The 24,547-nt window shown below is 34.0% G+C and overlaps 3 protein-coding genes and 1 long non-coding RNA gene across 14 annotated transcripts in view; 2 read left to right on the top strand and 2 right to left on the bottom strand.

Annotated features, from left to right (window-relative positions):
* Positions 1 to 2,476, bottom strand: part of LOC138944791 (uncharacterized) — a 30,807-nt gene extending 28,331 nt beyond the window's left edge. For both annotated transcript variants that reach the window (XR_011448875.1, XR_011448878.1), the window contains exons 1-3: positions 2,399 to 2,476; positions 2,199 to 2,320; positions 1,412 to 1,531 (exon numbers count right to left, since the gene is read on the bottom strand). This is a non-coding gene — a long non-coding RNA (uncharacterized lncRNA). The remainder of the gene's footprint in view (positions 1 to 1,411; positions 1,532 to 2,198; positions 2,321 to 2,398) is intronic.
* Positions 2,477 to 3,118: 642 nt separating this feature from the next.
* LOC138944743 (box C/D snoRNA protein 1) lies at positions 3,119 to 4,675 on the top strand. The gene is made up of 7 exons (XM_070315699.1): positions 3,119 to 3,151; positions 3,250 to 3,431; positions 3,524 to 3,615; positions 3,697 to 3,875; positions 3,957 to 4,151; positions 4,264 to 4,388; positions 4,466 to 4,675. The coding sequence occupies exons 1-7, from the start codon at positions 3,132 to 3,134 to the stop codon at positions 4,663 to 4,665; spliced, it is 993 nt and encodes a 330-aa protein (XP_070171800.1). The 5' UTR covers positions 3,119 to 3,131; the 3' UTR covers positions 4,666 to 4,675.
* Positions 4,676 to 4,726: 51 nt separating this feature from the next.
* Positions 4,727 to 7,985, bottom strand: Sec22 (vesicle-trafficking protein SEC22). Its single transcript, XM_070315710.1, has 6 exons — positions 7,889 to 7,985; positions 6,615 to 6,938; positions 6,270 to 6,379; positions 6,041 to 6,201; positions 5,828 to 5,974; positions 4,727 to 5,713 (listed from the first exon to the last, which is right to left on the bottom strand). Exons 2-6 carry the CDS (start codon positions 6,687 to 6,689, stop codon positions 5,565 to 5,567), a joined length of 642 nt encoding a protein of 213 aa, XP_070171811.1. The 5' UTR covers positions 6,690 to 6,938; positions 7,889 to 7,985; the 3' UTR covers positions 4,727 to 5,564.
* On the top strand, positions 7,465 to 23,709 carry Sec16 (Secretory 16). Of its 10 annotated transcripts, none has more exons than XM_070315538.1 (18): positions 7,466 to 7,684; positions 8,570 to 8,642; positions 9,065 to 12,402; positions 12,872 to 12,957; positions 13,039 to 13,276; positions 13,902 to 14,005; positions 14,091 to 14,241; positions 14,331 to 14,469; positions 14,559 to 14,823; positions 14,915 to 15,084; positions 15,164 to 15,748; positions 15,818 to 16,246; positions 16,537 to 16,569; positions 18,950 to 19,180; positions 19,572 to 19,947; positions 20,100 to 20,185; positions 21,534 to 21,620; positions 22,252 to 23,709. In XM_070315538.1, the coding sequence occupies exons 3-18, from the start codon at positions 9,077 to 9,079 to the stop codon at positions 22,330 to 22,332; spliced, it is 6,387 nt and encodes a 2,128-aa protein (XP_070171639.1). In that variant the 5' UTR covers positions 7,466 to 7,684; positions 8,570 to 8,642; positions 9,065 to 9,076; the 3' UTR covers positions 22,333 to 23,709. The 10 variants fall into 10 exon arrangements, with proteins under 10 accessions (XP_070171693.1, XP_070171639.1, XP_070171649.1 ...); XM_070315548.1 differs by having other exon boundaries at positions 9,062 to 12,402; XM_070315508.1 differs by having other exon boundaries at positions 7,466 to 7,752.
* The last annotated feature ends 838 nt before the right edge of the window (positions 23,710 to 24,547 follow it).

Raw genomic sequence — 24,547 nt, 5'->3', positions numbered from 1 at the left:
CTCTTTATTTTTTTTATATTAATCATTTATATTGTTTTCTTCTATATAATTTTTTTTAGTTATGTTTAATATTTTCAATATTATTTTTAATATTATTATTAATATCTATATATGACTTCAATATTAATTATAATATTTTTATTTTGTTATTATTTTTTTATATATGAATTGTAATATAAACATTTATTATTAATTGTTTTAATAATAATGACCAATATACAATTTAATGTTAATAATAACTTTAAATTTTAAGTGAGACTTAAATGTTAAATTTGATCTTAACGTATTATATTAATATTCTTAATATTAATATTACTTACTTTGTATTAATATTAAAATTGTTTTAATAGAAAGTCTATATATTCATTTTATATGTATGTTAAATATGTATTGATTATTAATAAATTAATCAATTAGACTTTCTAATATTATTTTTTCTTTTATAGTAAATTTGTATGGCAATTCTATCTGTATTTAAATTATATTTTTAGACATTTTTGTAATTATAGTTTTATTTTCAACACAGTTTTTATTTGATACAATTATAATTGTTCAATAAACTAACGCTAAGATTGTCAGCTAGTGACAACACTTTTTCCGAGACAGAATGCAGAAATTTTTTTCAAATTATATCTATGTTATATGTGATATAAAAAGTCAATCACGTTATATTATTTTTTTCATATGTGATTCTGCATGATTACTAGAAAATCCTTGACTCGCATTCGTGTTATAAATTTTATATATTTCTTTTTAATAATAAAATATTAATATAATAAAATTTAATTGGGTAAACGGTAACGGTAACTTATTCTTTTTCTTCCATTTATTAAGATTACGCAAATTTGTCTTGGAAAATAAAAATTCGAAAAAAGATAATAATAGATTATATAATTTTTAACTGATAGGTATGAAACGAAAATAAACTTTATTATTTTTCAAATTTTAACTTCAAAACTATATTTAAAGATAAAAAATATAAAAGATAAATAAAATATAAAAAATAAAAGATAAAAAATACATTATATATATAATGTATTTTATTAAATTTAATATAAGTTTATAATTCAAAAAATTTATCTCTACAATATTATTTTATGATTTTCGATCATTTCATGTATATTATATCCATACAAAATATTTACGCAATATTGTAATTGCGTTTTGCAAACTGCCTTATTCGATATATTTTACGTATAATTGCAGTATTTCTTTTCATTTCAAAATCTTGTAAAAATTATTCTCCATACAAAAATTTCAATCATTATGTAATGGTTATTCAAATTGCAAGTGAGAAGGAAGGATGGGATTTAGATTGATATAAGTATGCTATTTCTCTCTTCTCTCTCTCTCTCTCTTACATTCGCAGTTTTGCTATTCAAAATTAATAAAAACATTTCACAAGACTCACCGTAGATAATCGGGTTCACTGCTTAATAAGGAGATTTCCTCGGATTACTGTATCGATGCGATAGTAACGTGTCTCCATGTTGATTAAGAAGACGGCAGTCTCGAAATGCAGCTGCGATATCTACGCAAATATATATAAATTATTCATATCAAATACTAACGCATCGATATTACCATCGTCGAAATTACATACCAAAGATTACTCGATTAACTATTGAAAAGAATCATGAAAACGAAGCACGTCTGACGCACGGCGATCCTCTGTTACATTTCGAATAGTACGTTAAAGGCGCGAAATTCGCGCCGGATGATCTGGAAGTTGTGCTAGTTTAAGGCCGATATTACATTTGTCGTACGACAAACTTTTTAAGCATACTGATTGGCTGCAAAATAGAAACTTTCTCGAGTCTCCAGAAATTAGCTAATCAATACGCTTAAAAAGTTTGTCGTACGACAAATGTAATATCGGCCTAAGGCTGCGGTCGAGAAGACGCTAGAGATGCTTCGAAGCATTGCATTAACCAATCAGAATAAAGAAATCTTTACTCTTTTTGTCCTGATTGGTCAATCAAGCGCTTCGAAGCATTTCCAGCGTCTTCCCGATCGCAGCCTAAATCGATTCGAAAGGCGAACCGCGTCCCCCCTCTTAGCACGTTAGCGCACGATGTAAAAAGTGTAAAGTAAATAAATCCTATTTTTCCCTCTCTCTCTCTCTCTCTCTCTCTCTTTCTCTCATACATTTCCAAATTCGCTATTCAAAATTAATAAAAACTTTTGATGAGACTCACCGTAGATGCGTAGATAATCGATTTAATAAGATTTTCTCGGACGATGCGATTGTATCGATGCAATAGTATCGTATCCCTATGTTGCTTGGGAGGACGATAATCTCGAAACGTAGCTGCGAGATCTACGCAAATATATTATAAATTATTTATTAAATGCTATCGATGTTACCTTCGCTAAAATTATATATCTCGAAAATTACTCGATTCATTATTGAAAAGAATCACGAAAACGAGACACGTTTGTCGCGCGGCGATCCTCGTTCTCGTCCTGTTGCACTTCGCACAGTAGTACGTTGAAAGATAAATTTTCATGTGCTGCAAACTCGTGCAGAAAAGAAGTCGCATGATCGAAGTGGACGAATCAGCGGCCAGACCGTCGTCACTCATTCGTCCATTTCGATCACGTGACCTTTCCGCTGCACGAGTTTGAAGCACATGAAATTGTACCTGAAGGCGCGAAACTCGCGTCGGATGATTGCAAAGTCGCGCTAGTGTCGCTATAGTTTGGTCTGATCCGAAACGCGAACCGCACCCCCTTCTTTCTTAGCATGACAGCGCGCGGTTTTTGAAAATAGTGTGATAAATGATCTACTATTAAATAAAATGTGGTAGATGTTACGTAACGCGGGAGCATTGTTGTAAATAATAAATGAATTGTTTGTTGAATATTACACAATTCGTATAGTGGTCTCCTAAAAGATATCTCAAACACTTAAATATTTATCAATTAATATATAACATAATTTATGATAGCCTCTTCAAAATATAAGTACATACAATTATTCATAAAAGTTATTAAATAATTTTTATCATTTATTTATTTGATAATTTCAAATTATTTGAAATTTTATATATATAATGTATGTATATATGTCTTATAAAATTTCTGAATACATCCTATTTCTATCCCTAAACATACGGCAAATAAACAAAATGGCTGCTGCCAGTGATAAGTAAGTAAAGATGCGATTTGTATTCGTTAGTGCATATATGGATTAATTAAACATTTTTTTGCCATGATAAGCCGATGAGATGATACGTTTATTTACAGATTGGAAGATTGCGAAGTATGCGGCGCAGCGAAAGCTAAATACACATGTCCGAAATGCGAGGTTAGAACATGCTCCCTCGTGTGTGTAAACCTACATAAGAAGGAATTAGATTGTAATGGAATCCGAGACAAAACAAAGTTTATTCCTATAGCGTCGTTTGCCGATTTGGATTTACTAAGCGGTAAAATATATTTTTTTTTTCTATATTTTTCTCTTATTGCGGAAGGGACTACAATATCCTGGAGGGTTTAATATCTAATTGATATTTTATAGATTATCGTTTTCTTGAGGAAGTTGGCAGATTAGTTGATACAAAAAAACGAAATCCAGAAAAGAAATATATACGTCAATTTAATCTACCAATGGTAAAATGTTTTTTATATACATATACGTATATATGCTATCTTTACAAGAACATAGCAAAATGATCATCCTCCCTTTTCCAGCACTTACATAAGCTGAGATGCGCTGCATCTTACAGAAAAACATTGTTGTTATTTATGCCAAAAATCTTTAGTCGACACAAGGAGAATACCACATTTCTTAATTGGAAGACCAATGAATTATTCTGGCGAATAGAATGGATTTTTCCACAAGCTCAAAATATAAAATGGATTGTGGAAAGGTATAGATAAATATAATTATCTTGAAAAATGTAAATAGTTTTTGCACGATGAGCAACAATTCATAAATATTCTTTTTACAGAACATCAGACAATGCAAGATTATCAACACTTGTAGAACAGGTTTTAGATCCAATCTCTTCAGAAAACGAAACTGATATTGAAAAATTAAATGTAAAATTGGCTTTAGCTGATAAATTACAATTTTATAGAGCAGCTGGACTAACTAGTATAAAAGTTCTCTTAAAAGCTGAGAAAGTAAAGAAAGCAAACTTTAAGTAAATAAACATACATTATTACATAATTTTATAATGCGCAATTTGAAATATACCAAATTTTTAGTAAAAGATCGAAATTTTTTAAATAACTTCAATAATTGTTTTCTTTCAGATTCTACGATTTAGATTTTACACTTACACTGAAAGAAAATTTGGAAAATAAAACTATAGTGGAATTTCCGACATTGTATGTCATTATGAAAGATCATTCTGATATGTATGAAATTGTAGATACTGGTAAATATTGTATACAATTACTATATTTATATTTTATTTGCATCAGAAAATCTTTATGTGGGCATAAAATCTTGTAGATGAGGAAACAAGTGATACAGAATATAAAAGTCTGGGAGTAAGAAAACGAAGAAAAAATGAATTTATTAAAAAAGAAAATGAGCCAATAAATTACTTCTTTAATGATTTTTCGGGATCTGATGATGAAAAATTAGATAACAAACAACAAAAAAAGGAACATTCACCTGAATTGGATATACCTAATTACGAAGAATTATAAAAGTTGTGAATTCATATACATAGAATATAAGAAATATTTATTTATATATGATCTTTATTGTAAATATTTCACCATTATAGTTTTGATATAATTAAAACACATATAAACGTAATGACGTAAATAATCGACTATAATACATTTTTTTATTCGGTTCCCGGTTTCCCACTAATAATATATATATATATATGCACATCACTCAAGAGAAAATATTATATAGTTAATAATAGATATCTTTTTAAATTTATTAATTCAATACTTCACAAAAGTTATATAACTTAACAAATATGTAGGAATGGGACGAGTACAGTGATCCTTTTTTAATCAGTGAGAAAAGATAAGATATATAACATTTTATTTCTCTCTTGTATATTTGAGAAATGTATTTTTATCAAAGTCAATAATTTAGAGGCAATATAATATTATTTTAAGCAAACTAAGAAGAAAAAAGTATATTACAAAAATATTATATATCTTAAAAATAATCGCGTATATTATCTTGTTTTTTTTTTATAAGATTATTAAAACGAGACTCTCGAACAGAAATATGATGTAGTAAAAATTCTATACATCTATTCATTTATACATTATGACAAAATTTATTAATTTTGTTTTTATGTCATTGCACAGTGTTAAAAAATTGAATATTTTATAATTATATACTTTAGACATAATTTACTCTATTATACTTTTATAAACATAATTTTGATATAAATTACTTTAGATATATTGGTACAGTTACATTTCCGAGACTTTTAATTTAACTTTTTTCTTTCTTATAAGTATAAATGGATATTAGTCATAAATACTGTATAATTATGGAAAAGATAAACAAATTTTTTCTATTCTTGGAAATTAAATACCTTTGATAAATATTCTAGAACAATCTTTTGTCTGTTTAACTAGAGAATAAAGAAATACAACAGGAAGACCAAAAATGCAACAAGGCCAGCAACAGCTTTCACATACATTGATTTGCTATTTAGATGTCTCGCGTCTTTTTTATACTTTTGCGACAGCATGGATAGATTTTGCGTCTTTGTATCCAACTCTGTATAAGTATACAATTAATAATATTATATAAAATGCACATAAATACTTACATTCATATTTTTAATCTCCGAGCATAAAATAAAATAAATTTAATATAAATATAGAATATTACCCGAAAGTACGGTACCCCTTTGTAAAACATCATCAATATTTTGTACCATGATTCTTTGCACATCTTGTAATTGGCTGTTAAGGGTATTCAAATTCCTACGTGATCTACTGTCTGAGAAAATCTTCTTAGCTTTCTGGATATATGTATCTGAAGAATAAATAAAATAAAGTATGTAGTAGCGCTACATTTAATATATTGTCTATTACAACATACCAAATTCAATGAAGGTATAAGGCCTAGTTACTGTATTTACACGTTTACCATATTGAATATGAAATTCTTGCGCAATATCTTCCAGATAATTATACGCTATACGTGTACTGTAATTTCTTTCGCATAATACCAAATAACATACTTCATTTTCAATTAAATAACTGTAAACAAATTGCATGATGTAAAACATATATAAATCAATAATATACTATCAATAATCATTGCTCACTGAAAAAGATAAGGTCCAGTTTCTAGAGTGCATCTTGTAGGAGACTGTGGACCTAGTTTTCTAAACAACATTTTTGCTTGGTTCTGATACTCTACAATATTTTTACCATCCTATAAAAAAAAAAAAAAAAAAAAAAAAAATTTGTTCAATCAATTAAGTTTATTCAAGAGAAACAGATTTTTGCTCCGAGTTTTTGTTCGCTCGCGTCGAAATAAATTTAAAGGCTTCATGAATAAAGAGAAATTTTTATGTACGCAATTACACTCTCTTTAATGAGAATCAACCGCGGAGGCAAAGTGCGAAATCTCGGAGTGAAATGACATTTCATCATAACATATTTCTAACCTGTTCGTTATCCTGCATAGTGGCCGCCAGCGGCAGACCGTCTGCTACCCTCGCGATTATCGTAAACAAGACCATCTTGTCAAGATTTTATCACCGATTTCGTACGAGAGAAAAAATTTTTATTACAATTCGTCGCAAAATTCTACGATCTCCACTCTCCACAGGCCATTCGCGCGAAACTGACCGCCGATGTGGCCGGATTTTCATCCACTCTCGACGTACCACGTACCACGTCAGTCGATCGGTCGATCGATCCCCGTGCAAATTTTCTTCGGACGGGAAATCGGCAATCCCCTCGACCGATGACGATCATTCTTATTTGACCTGAAATAAAATAAAACGAAAGAAGGAAAACGCTTTGCTTGCTCGCATATTATTTTTCAAACCTTGAATCGGACAGTGAATGCACTTTCGAAAGGTGCATACGTGTCCGCTCGTGGCGGGAAACTCGTCGACCTGTCGCGATCTCAAGACGTTTGGACGCGTTTTCGGGATCGTGCGGAGGAACGATTATCGACATGTATCGAAGTTATTGGATCATCGCGTACCGATTGACACGTGAATGTCACGCGCGATCTCCAGAAGTCCGCGATACTTGGCCATCGTCCTTTGACATACTTGTTTCTGCGTTTGAATCGATTCAAACGTCATCGCGCCATCTCACGATCGGTTCGAAACCCGCTCGAGGGTGCGTTCAAAAATTCTCCTCGTCGGATAGAATACCATTGAATCGACCAATCAGGACATAGAAGTTCTCGCTTCTGATTGGTCAATTAAAGGCTATTCTACTCCACGGATAGGATTCTCGAACGCACTCCGACTTTTGACGGTGCGTGGTTAGCGCGCTCGCGTTGGAAAGTCACGCAGCTCGGAGGTGCAGAGGACAGAAAAAAAGTTTCGTGACGTGCTTGCCCATTTATCTCTCTCTCTTTCGTCCAACTATCTCGTTCCCTCGCCTACAGCGCACGCATTGAAATGTCCGCGTATTCGTGAGATTTGGGTCCGCGCGCGGCCATCGACGACGACGAAAACGAGACCCGTTCGTTCCGCCGTCTCGTAAGGAACCCCAGGTTGGTGGTGAACAATAATGCGCATATCGGGCGTGCGGAGACTGCAGTATAAGCGAGGATAGTTTAGGGTGAGTGAACGAACGCGTCGAAACGCCGTTGCCCGACTTTCACAGCTGGTAGCCGTCGTTCGGTCGTGGCTGGTTTTTTCGCGTCCTCCAAACATGATCGAGGTGTCTAACGGTCGTCGACGAAGCATGTTCTCACCGTCATTGCTTAATTAACCACATCAAACTTTCATTAACGCGATATCGTAAGGTATAAACGCGAGATAAATTCTTATCGCGCCGAAGGCGCCTTTCTTGTTCATCGAAATTTACGAAACTATCTTATCGCTCTGTATGTACATATATATACCATATATATATATATATATCCGTGCTACCTAGAATCATCCTACGTGTTTAGAAGACATGTCGCAACACACGCAAGGTACTTCCGACGTAAAAATACGTCGATAGTTTTCTTGTATTGAAAATTTCCTCGCATTGTATAAAGACTCGCAGCTCATGACCCATTTATAATTCAAGTCCGTGTACGTACTGTCAGCAGCGTCGCGATGACAAGCATTTCTCAAGACTATAGATATGCGTAATTGGGATTTAGCTGATTAAGTATTTTGATAATTATTTTTTTTTAACTGGCGTAGATTCTTGCCCGTCAACAGAATCTAGAAAAATTTTGCACTCTTCGAAAATATATTTTTGCTGTAATTAACTTGCTAACTGTATGCTACAGAGTACAAGCGAATGTAATGCTGTTAAATTGCGTAATGAAATTGTATGAGAATATATTGTTATATATTTTATGCAGCTTTATTATCTTTATTGGCTATTCATTAAAAATGCTTATGTATATATATAAGTTTATATATTTTTTAATTTACAGGTCTCAAAAATTGATGTAAAACAAACCATACTGTCCTATAGACAGTACGAATGTACCTATAGACGGTACGAATGTAAGTACATTAATTTGTTTTTATATTATGTATTATATATAATCAAATGAAAGGATTTATTAATTGTGTATTTAATTATAAAACGGCAAATTTACTATGTCATCTTTGTTCCAATTATTGTGTAGTTATTGTGCGAAGTTGACAGTAGCTAATCTCTCTGAAAAATTTGGTGTGGAGAATCTTTGTTGCTGATTTTGATTATTGTTTACATACAGTGGAAAAAAATTAGTGTAATTTGGTATTATTTATTAGTATCTCTGAAGTACTTGACAAGGGCATTCATATATTTTGATTAGATATTCTGGCTTGATAAGGATTTTAAAAAGACATTACACCATCACATGATTAATTATATAAATCCTCTTGCTTGATTATATATATATATATATATATAAATTATAGTATAAAAAATAAATTAGCAGAATCATACCGACATGTTGGGCCATTGGCAAGATCAAAATATGTCAAAGGAGATGCAACAGCATGTTGACAATCTGGGTATGCAACCACCACAAATGTATAACGTGCCTGTCGAAGGAATCAATAAGAAACATTCCACTAATTGGTCTAATGGACAGCAGGGTATCAACGAAATGAGTAATAAGCCCATTACTGTGTCGGATCAATGGCATAATCAAAATTGCGAGGCCGCGATATCCCATCATCAGTCCGCGCATCTAGTACAAACAAATAATGTGAACGATACATTTATTTCTTGGCCACAACCGGGAAATATCGCGACTGCCTCGCCCAATTGGAGATATTCTAACATACAAAGCGAATCTGTACATCCAAATCAACAGTTACAGCAGCAGGTGGATAACAATTCGTTCAAGGAGAATATGTCACACGATAATAATAGTACTAGGTTTGCTGCAAACGAATGGCAACAAATGCAGGCAGCACCACATTATGCATTTGGTTATACAACTCATGGTGTAGAAAACAAATCGCAACAGAATTGGCAGAATCATACTGACATGTTGGGCCACTGGCAAGATCAAAATATGCCGAAGGAAATGCAGCAGCAAGTCGACAATATGGGTAATCAACGTGCGCAACCGCCGCAAATGTATAACACATCCTCCGAAGGAATCAAGAAACATTCCACCACCTGGTCTAATGGACAGCAGAGTATTAACGAAACAAGTAATAAGCCCAATACCATGTCGAATCAATGGCACAATCAAAATAGCGAGGCTACGGTGTCTCATCAGCCCCCGCATCTAATACAAACGAATAACTTAAACGATACATTTAGTTCTTGGCCACAATCGGGCAATATCACGACTGCCTCGCACGATTGGAGATATTCTAATATGCAAAGCGAATCCGTACATCCAAATCAATGGTTACAGCAGCAGGTAGATAATAATTCGTTCAAGGAGAATGCGTTGCAGGATAATAATGGTGCTAGGCTTGCCTCAAACGAATGGCAAATGCAGACGTCACCGTTCAATTACGCTCCAGTAACTACGACTGTATCTACGACTATAGAAAGTATTGTACATACGCCCAACAATAATGAACAGCAAGAGAATGAGAAACAAGTCACGGTAGCTTCATCTTACGAATCTCTTAACCTTGTGAAAGCAAGCGACATTAAACCATCGATCGGAAATCATAATTTGAACTTGGCAATTGATAATGGGCCGAAAAATGATGTTTCAAAAAATGTTCTCGATGAGAATGATGATCGCGCTTTTGTTCCTACAATAACAGAGGAATTATCGAGCAATTTCGGTCAACTTAATATCGGAAACAAATCGGGGAAGTCCACAGATTATTCGAGTGAATCGTTGGAGATATATCCAAGTCCCATGGAGGGAAAAGCTCAACACTCGGTTGCTAGTTTTAATGTGGGAAGTCGTAGTAATCCTGTTCCTGACAATATACCCATGTTGCCACCGGATTATGCGCCAAGCAGCATGGACAACATTCATTCTGCCGACAACCAGTCAGCTGTCAGTCAAGATCATCCGATATCGAATACATACCAAAATGTTACTAAAATGACGGATAGTATCTCGCAAAGCGGATATGATCAATGGTACAATCAAAGCGCGCTGCAGAACGCGTGGTACGCGAAGGATCATTCACATCCACCCGCCAAACAAAGAAGCGCTTCGGAGCAAAATGTAGAGAACTATGAAAACATCCAACAAACATCCGACTTTATAAACGTAGAAATCGTCGTGCCCACGACATTGCAAGAACGCGATATTTACGGCTCGCGGGATTCCATAAACAAAGAGATGTTGGATAACGACCCTAGGCCAAAAGCGAGTCCGAAAGAAGGTGTGACGAATGTACGAGGCTTTAGAGAGGAAATGAGCAATGTTGAAGTACTGTCGATGCAGCAGCAAATACGACCGCATCTGCCTCTGCAAACGGAACAGATGCCGGATAACTATGAATTCGCCTCGAACGATAGGAACACATTCTTGGAGACTGGTGAGTTAACGGATTCACATCAGGAACACGAGCCGACGCCACCGACTCAGGATGATGAGAATGACGAAGTGCCTAATGACATCCCTTTCTTACGCGAAGTACCGGGACAATCGAGCACAGTAGATCCACGTAGAAACGATCCTACGGGTCAAGAGCATCACGTGCAGACCGGGCAACGTCTCTCCGATCCCAGGAGGAATGATCCTTCTGGTCAAGAGCAAAGTATACAAATCAGGAATATATCCGACAGAGTAGAGCGTCGCGATGTCCTTCCAGGCCAAGAGAGAAACGTTCCTCAGCTATTACGAGGTGATTCGGACACACTGGAACGACGGAATGACCCTTCGGGCAGGGAGCGTTCCCTTCCACCGCAGCAGTCGCGAAATGATCCGTCTGGCGAGGAGAGATATCAGCCGCAGCCACAGATAATGATGGAACCGAGCGAGACTCGCGAAGTACTCGGCCGAGGCAATGAACCCGACGAAGCTGCACGACAGACTCAGGACGCGGAACTCAGACAGATACCAGGCGGAGCATCTTCCAACGACGTTACGCAATTAATACCTGACGATAGGACGACGACGACGACCGGTGGTAGAGTAGTTACTGGTTCTCTTCCGGAGATGATTCTTTCTCCAACGATGTCGCAGGATCCGACGAGCAGCGATACGCGAAGCAAGCGCGAAGAGGCAGTGGGCGCATCTCTCGAGAACGAGACGAGCCAAGGCGTTTCCGCTTTGTCAAATTGTCGGGATTCCTACGAGGATCAAGAGGAGGACACGGGTTCTCGCGAAAGCCGGGACGAAAGCAGGGAGAGACGACGGGAAACCAGTCCCGATCGCCGACGATTCGAATACGACCGGAAGAATGCATATTACGATCACGATCGCGAGTACGAGGACGATTACTATTACGATCGTCGGCGCACAGGCGATAATGATCGTCAATATAATGTCCCTCGCGAAGATTTTAAACGACGGGATATTCCGTATCGGGATGACGATCGTAAACACCATAGTCGCGATGACCTAGATCGATACGCTAGAGAAGATATGGATAGAAGAGTCAGAGGCAAAGAGGACTTGGATGAGAGAGATGGTAGAAGGAGACCGCAGGATGATCGTAGGAGAGAAGATCCGCGTCGTCGGGACAGAGATCCGAGAGATTACGACGCGCGGTATTCCAGAGATGCTAGGGATAAAGACTATGTGGATCGTGAGAGAAGACGGCCACGAATATACGATCACGATTACGATATTAGAGATTCGTACAGAAGAGACTATTACGATGATCTTTATGGAAGAAGGTAAATTATATGTTATCCTAGTTAATTTTTATATAGCGTCCTAAGATCAACGATCAAATTTTATTCTATTAATCATTTTGATGGAAAAAAATTTCTTGAAATCTAAATCAAACATGTGAACATTATTTGACATTTCTCAGATATCACATAACAAAAATAAATATAGTTGGATTTCAAATAATGATAAGAATAGTAGCACTAGTATGCTTTTATGATATGTTCTTGAAGTAAGCATGCTATTATCCACAAGCAAAATCAATGTTTATATATTTGATAATTTATTCGGTAGTTGAGGAATTTTTCCACTAATATACAACTTTTAATTTAATTTGTAACTTTAAAAGAATAATAATTATATCTTCTTTCTTTTTATTATTATAATAATAAAATTTCTAAAATTTGGCTTATTTTTTGGGAAGATTTTATATGCCTTGATTATTATTTGATATTAGTTCATTTTTTCATTCAGTTCTAGGCCTTCAAGTAGATCTTCCTATAATGACAAGGATCGCGAATATTATGCACGTACAAAGGACCCTTACTATGCATATAATGGTATGTATTACGATTAAAAAATAAGATATGAAACATTGTGCTTTTTATATATATAAATAAGCATTAAATATATATTAATAGTGAATGCAAGATATGGTGGATATGATTATGGTGTTCTTTATGGTAACAATTATTACGCATATCTTGAGAATTTGCGTCAAACAAATCCAGCCGCTTATGCCGAGTGGTATCACAAATATTACGCCAGTCACCAACAGCAGCAGCAGCAGCAGCAGCAGCAACATATTGCTAGAGGTGTTAGCAATTATCCAGAGGATAGAGCCAGTGTTCATTCCGGCCGTAGTTCCTGCGATGACAGGTGCGCTCTGAAACTTTTAAACCAAAAGCGATTTAAAGAGAGTTAGCATTTTCGGATACTCATCTCAATATGGTTTTTATAACATTCGTTGTATATCAGATTTTTTCCAATCCCAAGTGCATGTTTCCACTCATCAAACATGGCATTATATATCCCGCATTTTGGATACTCCGGATGGGCCGGCACTGTGCGGGAGCATAATACGGCTTGTCGCAATTTTAATAGGTGAGACCGAGAGTCTCCTCTCGGTTCAAAAATCTTAAGCTAGATGCGTTAAAAAATCAGATTTCCCTTTCCTTTCTATCCTTATGTAAAACTTCAGTCATACATAGTTGGTTAGATATGTATAAAATGTAGACTTATTCATGATTAATTATTGACGAGTATATATTGTTATAATCTAATATGACAAAGGAGAATAATTTGTGTAACATAGTAAAAATATACAGACTTGTGTGGAATTTTATTTGCATTAAACTCGCTGTAAATTTTAGATGAAACATGCTTTTTTTGTTTGTGATTATGTATGTTGATATTCATAATTTATATATATAAGTTTTACATACAATATCAGGTATATTTGTAATTCTTTGCTTTAAAGAAAAATAATATATATTTATTTTAGGAACACTAGTGATAAAAGAACATTGGGTGATACGCATTTAGAGGATTCAACAATCACTTCTGCCCGATTAACTCCAACTAAATATTCTACATCTCATGCATATGGTATATAATTTGAAATTAAATTCATATTACGTTTTTGAAATTATTGTTTTGATATTCTTAAGAAAATTTGAAAATTTATCCGCAGGATGCTTCTCGATTGGATCTTTGGTGCATGTTCATCCAAGCTATCCAGCTGATGGTGAGAGGGCTAAGGTGGATATTTTTCGTGTAGATAACTTGCTCTCACATGATCCTATCACACGCGATTTACGATCATATCCAGGACCTTTAATTAAGTAAGTTATAATCGTATGAAAATATTATATATATATATATATATATTGTATAAAAATAATGTGCATAATATAACAACTTTTTATTGCAGTGGCATAACGCATAAGAAAACTATCATAGAGTATTGCGAAAATAAAATTAAAAAAGCAGTGATGAATGAAGAAATGGTCGATCGTGCTTCATATATTTTGTTGTATGAATTGATGATTATGCTGATTCAACAAAACGGGGTAAATATTTTTTATCATTTTTTTAAAACTTTAGTTTACAAAAAGTTGCTGTTGCTTAAATATACATTAATCTTGCTTAATCTGTTCAGAACGTCGTCGGCGTCGACATCGCCGGGCTTTTATTACGTAACAAGGACGCTTATCCTCAAGATACAACAAAACTCAGATCTCAGGATGTAAAGCGCAGAGAATCGCAAGTATCGCAACGATCTGCGGCGACAGGTAGCGACGGAAGTACTCAGGATATTCCCGCGCTATCTGAGAAACCTGAAATCAAACAGCGGAAAACGACGGAGCAAATAACAGACGAATTTAGAGATACATTACTTTACGGGCGGATTCAAGAAGCATTAGGTATAAAAGTAGAACTTCTCTGTTTGTATATCGTTCAATATTATAAACGTGTTGTTAACTAATTTCTTCTTTCTGTACTTACCTGTAACAGAGTATGCAATGAACGAAGGACTTTGGGGCCATGCTCTCTTCCTGGCTAGTAAACTAGATAAGCGCACTTACGCTTCTGTAATGACCCGTTTTGCGAACAGCCTACCACCACACGATCCTCTACAGACTTTATATCAGTTACACTCTGGCCGCGTACCTGCTATAGTCACAGTAAGAGTCTTATTTTGATATGATATATATGCACGCATTATTTGTCGTAATATCAGTTAATTGTTTCCTTTTTCTACAGTGCATTGCAGACCCACGTTGGGATGATTGGCGGCCTCATTTGGCTATGATTATCTCTAATACTTCAACCAATCCAGAGATTAATCGCCGGTCAATAACAACTCTCGGAGATACGTTATTTGCAAAGGGAGATATCCATGCCGCACATCTCTGTTACATTCTGGCGGAAATCGATTTTGGTACTTATGGAGCTAATGGAGTTAAGCTAGTGTTAATCGGCGCAAATCATAACAAACCGTATTCCGAATTTCTTACCATGGAGGCTATTATGCTAACGGAGATCTATGAATATGCTCGAAATCTTAGTGATCCGTACTTCACATTAGTGGATCTTCAAACATTCAAATTTGATCTAATCGTGAAAATGGTGGACTGTGGATTAATAGAAAAGGCTTTATTATATATCGAACAAATTGCAATGAATATCGCGAACGATCCGTCGAAATATAAGAAATCTTTCATTGAATCGGTTTATATACTGGGTGACCGAATCAAGTACCACGATCCGATCTATAAAGATGCTATTGAAGATGCTACGAATTTAATATGGCTCAATAAATTAGCAGAGATTATTGGAAAACATCAGGTAATTGTAATATATTTATTTTCCAATAAAAATGATATACTTTAGATATTAAATAAAATTCTGTTATAGGCCGAGGAGACTTCCGAAAAAGAAACATACGCTTCTCATACCATTGTGGAAAATCAAAAAATTCACGAGATGAAACAGCAATCATCGTCGCAACAACAATGGAATACTGTTCAACCCGAATATGGTGACGGACCTATATCAATGATGGAAGTTAATACCAACGAAATGCAATCCAATTGGCAGCCGCTATCTCCGCCAAATATTCAAGATACGTACGATTCGAACGCGCAATACATGAGAAACATGGACGAATCTACTCAACATCAACAGCCACAACAACAGGATTGGAGTCAGCAGTCATATTATCAAGACAATTATGGAAGAAATGAGACTACACCGTCTAATTGGCAGCAACAATCTATACCAAGCACGATCGCTGATCAAACTGAAATCAATAACTCGCAACAATTGGATAAGTGGAATTTTGAGGTATCTTAAGCGCATTATTAAAGGAGAAATTTATTATTCAAACTTTTTTATTCCAAAAAAATTCATTCATCGTATATTTTTTTTCTCACATATTTGCATTCTTATATTTTCTCATAATTCATCTACATCATCCCAGCATTGCACTGATTTCATTTTTTCATGAATATCTGTTTATTAGGAAAATCGATAATAATATATTTTCAATTTAACTTATAATTTTTCGTACCTCTTATCTCGAAGCATTGCAATTAACATTTTTCACCTGTTTTCTGATGCTTGCTCATCGACAGACGGAAAGGGAAGACAAAACGCCCACTCCTGAAGTAAGTAATTGCGGATTTATCTCGAATAATATTCTTGATCTTGAAAGATCATCAGATATCGGTATTAGTTTGTTACGACGTCGCCGTAATGTGTCAGTGAAATCAAATCCATATGTCGCTTCTGCATTTAATGATAACGATATTACTCTCGAAAGAGAATCCACAATCTTTGATCTATCCAGTGATAATTTTGACATTAGATCTAAAAATGTTAACAAAAAATATCCTAAATTGACTGCAAACTATCCGAAAATTCTACAAAACGACAAAATTTGTCCAAAAGATATTAGAAAATCGAAACGCACAGATCCTATATTTTTAAAACCACCATGCTCGCAACCACCCGTGTTCTTAAAATGTAAGATTAAGAAAAATAATTCATCAGAGGATAGAGTAGAAACAGATCCAGACAAACCGGACGAAAAGAACTTATCCGCGTCGTCACAGACTACAGATTTAGAAATCCAGTTTAGCAAAATGCAACTCGAGTCTTTCGTAACATCAGATCTATCTTTTGGGGCGAAAAAGAGCCGTGAAATTTTCAACAGCGAAGTACAGACTCTAAAACAGTATTGTAACTTCGAGGAGAAGAAAGTTATGAGGGTGGCTCCTCATATTCGTAGGAAGGACGTTATTTGCGATACTGTAGACGCATGGTCGTACGACAGCATCGGTCAGAATATCTCCGATTCATCTAAATATAAACCTCTAGTCTTTGGTGGCACATATCCAATCGATTTACCGCTTAGATTCAGAAATCATAATCGTTTGTCAAAAGATACGTCCGCTAAAAAAAATATGTCTTTGACTTACGACATTGATGTTCCTACGAAATGCGATTAAAAATATCTTATAAGTTCATATAATCGTAGTTTTTCTTTCTGTACATTAAAGACAGAAATAATCATACTAGAAATAACATATGACTATAACATAATTATATATTAACACACACACACGCACATATCTCTGGATTTTCTTATCTAAATATATTATAATTTTTTTTTAATGTAATATTGCATAAATATTTAATAAGATAATAAAATAGGAACTGGAAGAAAAAATTACCAACAGATTTATAATAAATATATGATTGTATGTTATTAATTCACATATTAGTTCAAAAAATTTAAATTTAATAATGTCAGTATGTGAAAAATATTTGGATACTCTAACGATGAGCAGATCCATATAGTATAATCAAATAGAAGAGTAAATTACTCTCTCATCACATTAATTACATGGTAGTGTGTACTTTTACAGGATTTTAACATTATTTTAAGTGCTATTGAATGTATATAGACATATTGTTACTGTTGGCAACAAATATATAATAAAGTTTTCTCACATAATGAACTTTTCCTTGAACTTCTTGAAATTATAATTTTTCGTTATATAATCGCGTATACAGAGTGTTAAAAAGAAATTTTCAGATGTAGAGGGCATATAATATAAAAATTTGAAAGTGAGTGAAAAATGCTTAAACAATATATCAATAATGAAAAATTTAGAATTCAGAATTAGGAGCAATTTCTGATTTTGGAGAGAACGATGCAGAGAATTACTTGCTTCTATTTATTGTATGCAATGTATACGAGCATAGAATTATCATATTTTTGCTTTGGTATTTCACGTTCTTCCATTTCCTGATTCTTCACATTTTCATCTACATTTATGCGCTTCCAAACATTCTTTTATTCATTTCTATTCTATTCATATTACATCTAATGATTATCTTTTTATGATCATCTTATATGATTATTATGTTGTTTCGAAGTTATTATGTTGCTATTTATTATTAGATTGATATATATATGGAATATGAACTAACCTGTTTCAAATATCTTAGATAAATTTTTATAGATAATCAAATATCGTATGTAAATAGTAAGTTAAGAGATAATTATTTGTCTAATATTTTACATTTATTATAATAATTAGAAACATGCAAATTATCAGAAATTGTCTAATCATTAAGCCTGTATTACCAAAATTTAAGACATTTTCAATTTTAACAAAATCTTTTGTTCCTTGATGAGATTAAGCAGCTTTTCCTCATTTTAAAAACTATTACATATCTTTTATATGTTATTTATTTACATTTTGACATTCTGTTTTCTATGGATCCGATTTCCTGTATTTCGAATATCATTGTCATCATAGAGATATCATAGATAAACTTTTTAAGTAAGCAAAGTTTTTCATTTTTTACTGTAATATATTTGTGAGTCGCATATATTTTAGTTTCAAAGTATTTCGAGTGGAGCGTTTCTCAAATTTAATATGGCATATGTTACAGGCGAACTCGCATTGTTACAGTAATTAATGATAAACTTTGCTAGAACAAGTTTACGATGATCAATCGTATATTTTATTTCAGTTAAGTGTGCAGCCAGCAATCTCTATGACACCGGGGAAGCAATATGATCCGTTGGAAGAATTGGACGCGCTCGAGGCACCACGAGCGAGCTCTAAATCCCCAACGGAGATGAAGAAGATGGTCGAGAAGAAACCTGCCAACAGCGGTAGCTCCTGGTTTGGTGGTTTGTTTAGTAAACTCGCGCCGAAACCGAAGAATCAAATGATATTGCCGGACGATAGTAATCCAACGGTAAGAATCTATTATCATAGTGCCCGCCTTCTCTTCTTATCTCACTAGAGATAGAAGTTACGATGGACGGTTTTATGTTTTATGTCGTTAAGGGCTTGCGCGGATACTTTTGGTAATAGAATGCGCTACTCTTACAACAATGATTATAAGACGGACGATAAACAGGCCAGTATAACGCAGGATTTCTTTTTAACTATATATCGTTAACTCTAACGACTAATTATTAATAATCATTAACATTTCCCTAATTTTGTTTGGTAGATTTTTTTTTCTAACAAATGAAAGAATATACAAATAACGAAGAGAGAGAGAGAGAGAGAAGTATTATTTATAGAATGACATTCGTTTCAATCTATTCTCATAATCGATCCTGTTGCCTTCTGTATTGCAGATTGTGTGGGACCCTGTTGCTAAGAAGTGGATGAATAAGGATGAGAATGGCGTCGCCGGCGCCTCGGCGTTGGTACTACCGCCGAAGATGTCTGACGTTCGTTCGCCGGCGATGGAACGCGGTGCTTCTTCGCAGCCGCTTCTGCCAAGCGGCGAGGACGCGCCGGATGCCATTTCAAAATTGCCTACCGGCAATAGCGATATGAACAACAAATCAAAGAACAGAATTGTTGCGCGTGTCAATTACCGTGCCATAGATGTGACGAAACCCGATAGGGGAAAACTCAAAGCACCTAACATGGCGTCGTTCATCCCCATGACGTCTCCGCTCGTACCTATGGCTACTTCGTCTCCGCAGCTGTTCATCCCCGCACCAAGTAAGTCGCTGAGCTTTAATTATTCTCATTCTTCGAAATTCTCGTTCTTCGAGCTACAGCAGATTAGATGCTTCAAAACTCTGAAAAAAATATATAACTGAGTATTAAAGAAAAATTTATTAGAAAGTAAAACGTTGCCTTTATCGCGACAGTTAACGATTCAACTGCTCCAGTGGATTTCTTGACTCCGGCAGCAACACCACCATCTGGAAACGTCGCGGAGAATACGCCGCAAGTAGTAAGTTCTCACAATACAACTCTATTTATTTTAAGAATATCGAACTATAATATACACATACTTATTATCAAAATATATAATTAAACAATTAGTTTCTCACGTACATATACATATATGTCTGTCCCTTAAACTCATACAATATTTTCGTTATCCCTACGTTCTGGCTGCAGTTTGCTGGTATGCAGCTTTCTCTCTCAGCGTGTCTTAGAACTCTAATATTAACATAATTCTTCTCTGCATAACGTTTCCTCTATAGTCGTTTTATTGAATTATTTGTACACCTTATATTCGCTCCTTCAGTCTTGCTCGCTCCTCCACTCATTCCAATAGTCTCATCACAATTTCTTTGAATTTATCATATACTTATAGCTTTATTCAAAATTATTGTGTACAATTACATACTTAACGGAGATAAATTATGTAGATTTTTACAAGGTATTTAAACCTATGGATTACAGATTACTCCAGAGCATTGTGCAAGTCCCTTTTATTTAAATAGACAGAGAATCTAAAAGATTAATAGCGTTAATTGAAATATACACAACTCTATTTCTTTTTATTTTAGTGACAATAATACCCAACTGGATCTCCACATTGCTACAGATATTCTATCTTTCATATATCTCTGTTTTAATCTTACCCTTCTTTTTATGTTCCTTTATGCAAGCAGTCGGGAAAGCCGAATGATGTAGCCAAATAATAATTATTGCCGATAGTAAGGACATTCATTTTATTAATTTTACATATCATTATTTAATGTTTTGGGCACGTACGCGCGCTTTCTTACCCACCGCTTGCGAAAATATAGCGTTCGTGAATAAAGCTTTCTTGCGTAAACAGAGACTTAACCATGTTGCTTCATAACAATAGAAATTAATTGTTAATGCTTTGTGTGATTTTAATTCACTGCATGTGTGAAATTATTTTATGTTATCAATTTTATTATTATATAATGTAACAAGTAGAAAGTTAGTAATGAAATATGAGTAACACTTGATTCAATAATTTTATGTATATTTTTTATAAAATATTTCATCAATCATCCGTGTGTATTTGCATCAATCGAAGCATGAAAAAAAAGTGTTTTTTAAATTTGTTCAAACGTTAAGCGTACAGTACACGAAAATATAAGTCATATAATACCGATTTTTATTATATCTTTTACATTGTAAAGTAGCCTTCCCTTGATGCTTTATTAGTTCGTTAAAACGTTACGGAAAAATACAATGTAAATAATCGCGAATAAATCGGTATTATCGTTCGAAGGTACATAAGATAAGATTTAGCTAATCACCCAGCGATTTAGTGAATATTTATTAGTGAGACAACATTGTTATATGGTATATAGCTCTCTCGCTGGAGCTCGACCAGCTCGTTATCGCGAGAGGTGCAGAGCTACACAATGAGGGATCCGCGGCTTCTTCAACGGAACAAGGTAATCCAGTGACATTAACTTTCTCTGCATTTTCAAGGTAATCGTTTTTTTTTTTTTTAAATTGTTACCACAAAATGCTAAGCTAGTACGATTTTTTCGGACTAATAAGTTTGCCCGTGACACCGAATATAAGACTTTTATCATATCTCTTAATGATGCTTTTATTAAAAATATTAGCTTATGCTTATCAGTCACTGTCAATCACTATCCTCATAAGATCATTAATCATAATCGTAGAAACATGGGAGCTTGGTGAAGGATGTTGGGTTCAAATTCAGGTTTTAAAATAAGTTTGCTTGTCAATCAATTTCCTTTATTTTCCTGATACATTAAAGACATATATGCTTTCTCTACTTTAGGTTATATCCTTTTTATGTTGTGTAAAAATTGTAAATGTGAAATTATATATTTCCAGTAACAGGATAAATCAAAAAAAATATGTTTCTTTACTGCTTACATGTACATGTGTACGTTATAGCTAATACAAATAATAATTCCAAAAGAGAAATTTCAAAAATTTGGAGCGATTAGAGAAGATTTACTTTTATCTCTAATGCATTATATTATGTAACATTAATTTTTTATATGGTATAACTAAGTTTATGTGCTTTAAGCTGATAATAATTTCTAGGGACCAATGATGTTCAACTCGAGTGACACGAAGGATCGTTCGGTGAAGAACATACCATCTAGCAGATATCCTCCACGATAATCTTCGCTTATGCAAATAATTTGTTATTAAAATTAGGAAATTTTTCTTATCGTCTTGCAGTTGTGTTTAATGTGGATATATATTTGTTCCTATATAGAAAACGCGACAACAATAGCACATTCTTTAAAGTGATACTATACACATGATGCACAGTTCTCTTTCGAGAAAGAGTATATATACTTAAACAATATAAGAATTCAGAAGACGTCATTCTTACGATGTCCTGTATATTTCGTTGTCTAGATAAATTTTTACATGGAATTTTGTTCGAGTTTGTCTCATTGTTATATTTATCGTGTTAAATAAAAAATTGCATTGAAAATATTCAGTAAATAAGATTTCCATACAATAGAAGGATATACAATTTCAATGGTGCAATGGGAGAGATAGCAGAAATAAATAAAACTTGAATATTGGTTTTGCGATTTGTAAATTAAAAGTTTTCCCGCTTCTCTTATTGAAAAAAAGAATGTGCTTTTGTTTGATAAATTTTCACGGAATGTTTCATGCAACGAATTTATTTGGAAGTTGTTGGTTTCCGCGTATAATTAGAAACGCGCATTTCCATCGAATGATTATCGCTGCATTTGCGTTATCGCGTCGAATGGGTTATTATCATGTTATGTAGAAATGCGCGAGTGCATTCCCATTATTATTGCTTTATTATATATTATACTCTCTTAGCTTGTAAGTATTGTCATCCTACAATCGGATTCTATGTCATGCGAAAATTTCAAGTTCGGTGCGTGCTGTTTGAATTATGCGAGTGAGATGTAAAGAAATTTTTATCTATAACTTGCAATCACAGATTTAATTAAATAACGATTGCTCTTTTCATTGAAGAGTGTCTTGTAGGTGTACGATAGATAAAGAGCGAGAATTGCATAGCGCATAATTGTAGCTTAATTGCAGAATTGGTTACAATACGGCCTCGTTGGTATATGTGTTGTAATACTAAGTCTGATTTTATATATCAGAAAGAAGAGAATATTGTGTGCAGCGCCAGTGAATAAAACATGTTAGGAATATGAAAATTTTATCGATTGTAAGGGCAGGAGAGTCGCGTTTATGAGAAATGTATAATAGAGAGAAATACTGTTATTAAATGTAGATTATATATTATATGATATAATATTGATACACCAATAATACCGCAACTGCCATCAATGTGGATAGTGCGAAGAGTGATGAAGAGCGTTTGTATCGCGTTTCTATTGTGTTTCAATCGCGTTAGATTTATAAGATACATCCGTTGGTGTCTATCTCCACGAGGGATTCGATAATATTAGAAGGTTGTGAGAACTCTCTCTCTCTTTTTGATGAGAGATACGTAAAGAGAAAAGCATCTTAGCCAAGAAATAAATGATCTTAATACTTTTCCGTGTACGCTAGGAATCTTTTTATTGAAAATTAAGTATCTTAGAATATTCAATCTTCAATAAACAGGATGAACTTTACACAGGTGAAATTCTACTTACATGATTCGAGTTATCATCACTGTATGCTTCTTCCTGTCTTAATGAATACTGTCGCATGAATTATTCACGGCGAATGTGGTTCTAAAATAGTTTTATTGAAAATATCATTTTCGGTTCGTCCCGCGATTTTAAATTTCCCCTAAAATTTTGAAATAAGAAAAATTTTCGATAGAATTCCTCAGTAATAGTATATTCTAGTACGTAAATGTCTGATTTTTTTTGCCATTGATCACAATTAGAACAGACTGACCGATTTTTGTAAATTATGACTCGTAATACATTTTATAATCATGACATACGTGTATTAAATGTATCGTAAGTATGTATATACTATATATATATATATATATATATATATATACACTTACGTATGAATATTTGAGAATGTAATAATATTATTCGTAAATTATATATGTATATATGTGAAGCCTAAGATTTGTATATATTCTAAATGTAGATTTCATAAATTTGCCCTATCGTCACATTGGAGAAATGTTTATATAGAAAATTTGCTTGCTTTTTTTTATGTATCGAGACAGAAATTTAATAAACGCGCTATGCTTTCGCCGAGATGAAGGAAACCAGAGCCGCTCTATTTGTGATAAATGGCAATTTATTACAACTAATATTGTCACTAGTATATGGTTAAAGAGTAACTTTCGTTGAAAGTTTGCATAGCAAAACGCGTGTTACACACACTTTTAATTTTTATACACATTTAATGTAATCGAGAATTC

Source organism: Polyergus mexicanus, unplaced genomic scaffold (genome assembly GCF_030449975.1).
Source record: "Polyergus mexicanus isolate NDT 795.1 unplaced genomic scaffold, iyPolMexi1.0 SCAF_1, whole genome shotgun sequence".
NCBI lineage: Eukaryota > Metazoa > Arthropoda > Insecta > Hymenoptera > Formicidae > Polyergus > Polyergus mexicanus.
The sequence above is the reverse complement of the archived record's forward strand: the minus strand, read 5'-3'. Positions and strand labels throughout refer to the sequence as shown.